At 45.8% G+C, this 7,868-nt stretch overlaps 1 protein-coding gene across 1 annotated transcript; it reads right to left on the reverse strand.

Annotated features, from left to right (window-relative positions):
• Positions 1 to 442: 442 nt before the first annotated feature.
• BOD1 (biorientation of chromosomes in cell division 1) lies at positions 443 to 7,605 on the reverse strand. Its single transcript, XM_055325905.1, has 4 exons — positions 7,228 to 7,605; positions 3,449 to 3,573; positions 2,091 to 2,359; positions 443 to 1,208 (listed from the first exon to the last, which is right to left on the reverse strand). Exons 1-3 carry the CDS (start codon positions 7,462 to 7,464, stop codon positions 2,164 to 2,166), a joined length of 558 nt encoding a protein of 185 aa, XP_055181880.1. The 5' UTR covers positions 7,465 to 7,605; the 3' UTR covers positions 443 to 1,208; positions 2,091 to 2,163.
• Between the last annotated feature and the right edge of the window lie 263 nt (positions 7,606 to 7,868).

A 7,868-nucleotide genomic window follows, 5' to 3' on the forward strand; every position in this document is an offset into this window, starting at 1 on the left:
TTGCCATTATTCAAGGCTTGCAGGACAGAATGTTTGCTAAGGGCCAGCAGCGTAAGCACCACCTGGAGCATAAGCAACACGCTCAGATCCCCACTACTGGACCTCTGGGGCAGAACGTGCATCCTTCCAAGATACCGGGGTGATGCTGCCATACACTCAAGTTTGAGAAACAGAGATAGATCATTCTGCCCTCAACTAGTGATGGGCATCAGTAGTGGGCCGGGGGAGGAGAGGGACTGCCTGCCCACCTCCAGTGCTACCTACTAGCTTCAGGGGGTGGGCAGCTCCAGGCTACGTGCAGCAATCCACCCCCCTGCCCCCGCCCCCAACCCTGCCGAGGCCCACTAATCTTGTGCAGCCAGAGGAAAAGCAGGCAGAGGACAAAGGTTACTTTTTACAGGCTCACAGGCCTGGAGGCTATCATTCGGCTGAGGCTTCAGAGTAAGAGTATCAAATGATTTTATTACAAAACTTAAGCCATTTATTGATCATTCAACTTTTCTAAAAAACACAAACATGAGAATAAAATAAACACACCCAAGATTCATAAGCCCTTGCAGGATAGGAAGCAGCCCTGGACAGAGAGCCTGCACATGTTTTTCCTTATACCTGGTGTCTGCACTTCCTCACATTCTAGGGTCCCATGTGTCGTCACCTCTTACAGAGGAAAAGAAGCCGAAGCTACAAGATTCATGTACAAGAGGGTCACGTCAACTTTAGAGCTATTTGGTGCTAATGGCTTAAACATTCTAGTTGACAAATAAGCACTAATACCTACTCCATGCTATCCTTCACTGTCATTCTTTGAAATTGCATCTTTGGAACTGATTACGTTCCTTCACTATAGCTACAGCCCCTCTAGGGATACCCAAACACAAAAACCCTAAAATCCACACAGTCTTCAAGTTCAAGTATAAAGGTTTGATTCAGGACAACCCCAGACTGATGTAGTGTTTCTTTATACCTCTGTAGTGTCTACTGGGTGTCATCCCCTTTGACAGGCTGACCAGATGGCAGCACAATGAGGGAGCACACATGGTCAACTCTGCTACTGCCTGTTCAATCTGGACACTGCCCACAGTCAGGGCTGCATGCTGAAATCAGTGACGACCTCGGCCTGTCTTCATTCTGAAGTTGTACTCTTAAGTAACCGAATCCATTTCTTCATGGTTAATTCAATGGAGCTTCCAAAAGGCATCAGACATACTCTGAAAAGATAAGAGAATCAGATTAAAATGCTTTTTGATAAGAGACTACATTTGATTTTAATGTTTCTAAAGGAATTTACAATTAAACTTAAAGACTGGTAATGTTTTACACTCCATAATGGAACTGAGGTTTTTCCCCAATACAGGCACAAAAAGACAACCCCCTCCCCTTAAGGCAGTGCCCCACACGAGCTTTATGCTCTTGTTCTGTTCACTCATTGATGCTTTCTTATCAAAAATAATAAACATCTTAATGAATCTTACAAACAGAACACCAAAATGGAATGAGAGGACAGATTACTAACAATGGCTAGGTAAGAATCCACTGCTTACTTGCTGATCACTGCTCATATATACTAATGTCTCAAAGCCTGCAAAAAGTATTGCTTTGTGCATCTATAGCTGGCTTTTAAAATTAAATTAAATCCCAAATGTAATTAGAAGGGGTATGCACATAACAGAAGAATCCCATGGTAACTGTCACTGGTAAACTATAATCCCTAAATACAGGGAAATACAGCAAGGCTTAAAGCAAACTGAGTCTTATTTAGGATGGCGTTTTAGAATACATTGTTCGACTTTATATTCAAATTGCAAGCCCAAGTTTAATTCATGTCCAGGCGTGAGACTTATCAATTTCAGAAAAACAGAACTTTCCTTTGAATTTCTCTTGTGCACAACAATCATCCCAGGCGGTTTCTAATGAAGCATCTATTCACAGCTTAAATGTTTAGCTCTGGTGGCACAGAAGCTCATACCAAGACAGGAGAATGCTATTCATTAGTTCTCAGTAAAAAATGACTTTTAAATAGTAGGTGAAGTCTATCTGCAGTAAATGCTTTTCTGAATACATAAAGAATATGATCCTCAATAGTGGCTTACCCCTTTTCTATCCATTTTATATATCTATAAGTTAGAGATGAATGCTCCTGGACAAAAGATGGGATACCGGACCTTAGGAAGCATCCTGGGATGGAGCTGGGGGGTCCTGGCTCTCAGGCTCTGGAGGGGGCGCTGGCACAGCTTCTTTTTTCTTGGCTGCCAGGAACTCATGAATTGCTCTTTCTATCTGTGGTCTAAAGATGTGGTTTAGTTTGGGATCCACCACTTGAGAAATGATTCTGTCCACTCCAGCTTCCAACATCCCTGACCTTGTGGAAACAAAAAGATCATTCTTTGAAGGTCTGTGCACCCTACATACCGACAGTACAATATCAAACTGGAAAAATGATACCAGTACAACCCAACCTTAGTTTTCACACATGTAACCACACTCTGTTGTATGCGTAGCTCTGTGCCATTTCACCACGTAACTTCAGGTAATGAAGATCTTACCCATACCACCAGAGTATCCCCTTGTGCTACCCCTTTCAAGTCACACTCACTCCCCTCCTCCTCCTATCCCTAAAGCCCTAGGCAACCACTATTCTTGTCTCCATTGCTATAACTTTGTTCATCAATGTTACATATATGGAGTCACCACACTTCTTTTTGATACTGTTTTTTTTTCACTCAGCATAATTCCCTCATATTTCTATACCTAAGGAGGTAGGCTTCACAAGCTTTTAGATATTCCAGTAGAGTTCAGTGGATCAAGACCTGAACATGAGTGCCAGTAATAAGAGCAATAAAGATCTCAAGTGGATTAGAAAAACTTATCTTAGGACACCATATTCCATGACTGCCTCCACTTTTATGCCCAGCGACATTAAGAAGTCACTTGGATGAGCTATCAGCAGCATCTTATTAACTAAGGTTCCGTTTGTTACTGTGAAGGCCATGCTTTAATAAGACTCCATGCCTTCCTAAAAGCTGCCATTACACATGAGAGGGCCATATGGACCCAAAGATTTTGTAGAACTCCCATTTCCTTATGATACTAAAGATCCAGCTCCTCTTGCCCAAGATCCAAACACTGCTATCTGGGTCTAAAACTCCTATGTATGTGCCGGCTACGCTGAAAACTTCAAGCAAGAGGGAACTGTGTTTCACAACTTGAAGTATCTTTCAATGCACCTGGTAGAGTTTACACAGGAGTCTAAAGGGGTTGGATAAACTAGCAAGAATGTCAGCTGAGTCCTTTGCTTACCTGAACCTTAACTTTAATAAAGGGTGGACTGCTAGGGCTTGTGTGTGGGATTTGCTGTAAAGTGCCATTCACCCTGACCAAATAATGATGCGTATCAGCTTTCTTGTGCATCCTACATGATTACCGCCTTTTCACTCTTAATTCTACTTACTGAACCACACTCTGCCTCAGACCATTTCGCAACTGGTTTTTGTTCATTGTAGGATTCCATTCCTGCTTGTCCAGATGTGTTGACACAAAATTATCCACCTTCTGCCTCAGGTTTTGGTAAGCTGGCTAAAACATTAAGAAGAAGAGGCAAGGAAAGAAGTTATATGCACCAAAGTTTTAGAAATCAGTCATTCAAGAATACTGCTTTCCAGAGAAATGTAGATTTTAAGACCTTAGAGACACTTCCACCATGCCTATGAAGATCACCCCACACAGCACAGCAGAGCATACATTAACAAGCACTGCAAGTGCTTACTTTATGGTGGGCAGGCACAAGGCCAGATGCTTTGTCATCCTACTTACTTTCCAAGTAATGGTACAGGGACGTTCTAGAACTCTCTCCTGCCCCCTAATATTAGAGATAAGAAATTTACACTTAGAAAAAAGAAACAACTTGCCCACATGGCCAAAATGTGGCAAATCCAAGGTCAGACCTAGTCTGTTTCTAAATCAGAGGAACTGGGTTCTAGCCCAGAGCCACCACTAACTGGCCGTCTGACTTTCAACAAGTCACCAACCTTTCAGTCTCAGTTATTTCCATTTGTAAACCTGAAATGCTATGCCCCACTTACCTCATAGGGTATCTCAGCAACAAATAAGGACTCAGGAAAGTATATTGTATAAAATGTAGGGCTACCCAAACCTCAGTGCGCTGTGAAAATGGGAGACTAAAGTCAAAGCCTATGGAACACTGGGAAAGGCTGAGGCAAAGCACAGCTTAAGTCCAAAAATGGAGCTTGAGCTATTTATCGGCCTCAAATGTTTTATATCCAACTATGATCAGAACAAAATTAGAAGGAACTTGGTAAACACATGAAATATATGTTCTCAGCCTCCAAGACCTTCTGGTACAATCAGCTGTTCTTCTTCAAATCAAGAATAACAGTAAGCATTGCTGTTAAGCATCACCCCTGTTCTCCTGCTGCGCAGGGACTGCTTCCCTACCCCAATGAAGTTGGGAGTTTTAGCAACACGATATGGTCTTGTCAATGGAGTGCTAGTGACAGAAGACCTTCAGTGTGGTTGTGCTCTGTCTAGCTTGGTTCTTGTGCTCTAGTGACCCTCTATGAGGGCATGTCCTGGGACCTAAAATGAGTTTATACATAGCCGAGCTAAACCCAAGCCCAGGCCACCTGAGTCACCCAGCTGAAGCCTACTTAGGTTAGCTGAACTCTAGCTGACCTGTAACCCTATCAGCATGAGAATGAATGCTTATCCTAAGCCATTGTGATTTGGTTTATTATGCAGTGTCACCGAGGCAAAAGTCTGCTAACAGGTAAATGAAACAGACAAATCAGCGCGCTTCAACTCTATATGCAGATTCTGCCAACGGCCAAGAGAAATGACACACAAACACCCATGTACTATCTACCTAGCAACTCCTTCTTCTCCTCACAAAGGTCCGGCAGAGGGTGCCATGTTCTCCTGATGGCAAGGTTGGTGCCTGACCCATGCTAAGACAATGCTGATGTTCCCTGAGATTTTTTAAATAGGAGTTGAGAGTCCTTTTCTATAGGAAGAAGATGTAAGATGTAATCAAAATAGTAGTAACCAAATGGATGACTCTGCAGTGACAATAAAAGAGTTATAGAGCAGAGATGAAAGACAGCCACTGTGGAGCATCCTTGGTTCCAAACGCATCCCTCTTCTGGCAGTTTGTTTTTTTTTTTTGTTGTTGTTGTTTTTTTTTTAAGATTTAATTTATTTATTCATGAGAGACACACACAGAGAGAGGCAGAGACGCAGGCAGAGAGAGAAGCAGGCTTCATGCAGGGAGCCTGACGTGGGACTCGATCCCGGGACTCCAGGATCACGCCCTGGGCCAAAGGCAGGCAACTAAACCGCTGAGCAACCCAGGGATTCCCCCAGTTTGCTCATTTAGTCCTTTCTTGCATTCCTCAAGTCAACAGATTCACTCCTTTGCTTAAAGGAACTAGAATTAATTTGTAACTGGGAACTATGTGTCCTGATATTATACTTTCTGCTATTGAAAATACGTTACCCAGTTTGAAAAAGGACAAAGGACAGCAAATATCATCCCCAAACCTGAAAAGATCTTGACAATATAGAACAATCCCTTCAGTTCTTCAAGTGAAAGGACAGAATGTACCTGCCATTAACATTTTATTGCACTATCTATCCCTCACTTGATTCACTTATCAGTTTGTTCTATTTGTATTTTGGGTGCATTGCAAAGTAAATTACAAACATCATCAGTACATTTTCCCCTAAATATTTCGGCAGTCTGGGAAAGGGCCTAAGCCTAAGAATATACATTTCTAACAAATTCTCAGGTGAGGTTGGTGTTGCTGATCCAAGAGTCACACTGAGACCATGGAGCTAAAGCAACAGTGTCTGAAAACACACTGTCTTCCAGAATTAAAAGCACCCAGTAGCTAATGGAAGGAACATATAAGGTGTTATGTGGGGAGAGGCTCCAACTCTCCTTTCCCCGACAGCTTTACAATACTGATTTCCTTTTTTTAAAGATGTTATTTATCTATTCATGAGACACATACACAGAGAGGCAGAGACACAGGCAGAGGGAGAAGCAGGCTCCATGCAGGGAGCCCGACGTGGGACTTGATCCCAGGACCCCAGGATCAGGTCCTGAGCCAAAGGCAGACGCTCAACCACTGAGCCACCCAGGCATCCCGGTTTCTTTTTAAAATAACATGCATACTACATTGATTTAGCCACATAAAACTGAGCATAAGAGATATGAGTGGAAGAATACCCAGAGTCCTGGGAATGGTGGAAGCTCAGTTGTTATGTATCTGAGACGCCTCACATAAGGAAAATTTAAGCATTAACCACTTCTAGCACCACTTACTGTTTATACTATCAGGTCCACATGTCAGTTTTCTACCCTACAGTACAAGCTTTGAGGACAGGTAATGACTTACTTGTTCCTGTATCCACACAGCCCACATGCTATAGGCCAGTAAATTTCAATGACTAAATGGAGGATGTCTTTTCCTATCTTTGAGTTGTAATTTTAAGTTCACAATCCTCCTGTTAGATAGGCAGATTTTCTCAGAGAGGAGAAATCACTTCCCTAGAGGAGTTAACAGTGCCGCCTAAACCGACAAAGCTAATCTTCTTAGAAAAGCTTCTGAAACGGGAGAAAATGGAACATTCCAGCAACTACTGTTATGCCTGATAACACGTGTCTTCATGGAATTCCCAGGACTGTGGCAAGTAACATGAAAGAGCATTTTACTAGGAGGCATTCGGATCTAAAATTGGCACCAAATCCCCTTTAAGCCACGGTGGAGTAAAAGGGTGTCGGTTCTGGAGTAAAAGGGTAATTAAGGGTGTACCTTAATTCGACTGGATACCCAAAGTGCAAATCACCAAGCGAGCGGAAAGAAGGAATAGCTAGCTACCACACTGCGATGACCGCCATTCCCGCATTCACGCCATTCCCGCCTCCTTACTGGTCTTCTCCCACGTTCGTAACACACAGAGGTCTGTTACTGAGGGGCTCAAAGACGTCTCAGCTTGGGAAAGACAGGACGTAGGCTGTCTCCCCTACGTCCACAGGAACCAGGGACTGCCGCCCAGCTAGCAGTGATGCGGCTGGGAGCCCAGCCCACGTGTACGCGACTCAGGAAGCTTTCTGCACTGCCTCAAGCGGTGTAAAGCACCTTTTGGTTTTCTCTCTGCTTTGGAAAAGCCAAGCGGCAACCTGCCGTCCTCACGCCCGGCCCCGGCTACCTTGGTGTCCACGTCGGCCAGGCAGTCCCGGCGGAAGCTGTCAAACAGGCCCCTGCTCTTGAGCTGCTCCACGATGAGAGCGATGAGCTGCGGGTCGCCGGGGGGCAGCGAGGCCGGGTTGATGGGGCCGCCGCTCCCACCGGCCCCCGTCGCGCCCGTTGCCGACCCCGCCGAGGCCTGGCCCGCTCCGCCGCCGCCCACCGAGCCGGGGCCCCCGCCGCCGCCGCCGTCCGCCATGGCTGCGCCCCGGGACCACAAAGGAGACCGAACACGGCTGCTCAGGGACAGAGAGCCCGAGCGGTGTAGAGATGGCAGAAGCGCCCGAGAAGGAGGCGGCGGGGGAGGTGGAGAAAGGGGAGGCGGAGGGGGGAGGGGGGAGCGGGGAGGGCAGGGAGGGGGCGGGGGCGGGGGCGGGGCGGCGGCGGCGGCGGCGGCGGCAGCGGCGGCGGCAGAGGAAGCCGGCTCCGAGGCAACGGGGGTAGTGGTAGGAGCGGTAGCAACTGCCCGCTCCATCTCCGGCGCTCCGCGGATGACGTCACCGCTGGCCTTTGCATTGTGGGGCGGGAAGTTTTTGGCAGTCATCCTCGCCTTTCTTATAGGCAGAGGTCTGGCTGATGGAAACTACAACCCCCAGGCTCCTG

The sequence above is a fragment of the Nyctereutes procyonoides genome, unplaced genomic scaffold (assembly GCF_905146905.1).
Source record: "Nyctereutes procyonoides isolate TBG_1078 unplaced genomic scaffold, NYPRO_anot_genome, whole genome shotgun sequence".
In the NCBI taxonomy this organism is placed as follows: domain Eukaryota; kingdom Metazoa; phylum Chordata; class Mammalia; order Carnivora; family Canidae; genus Nyctereutes; species Nyctereutes procyonoides.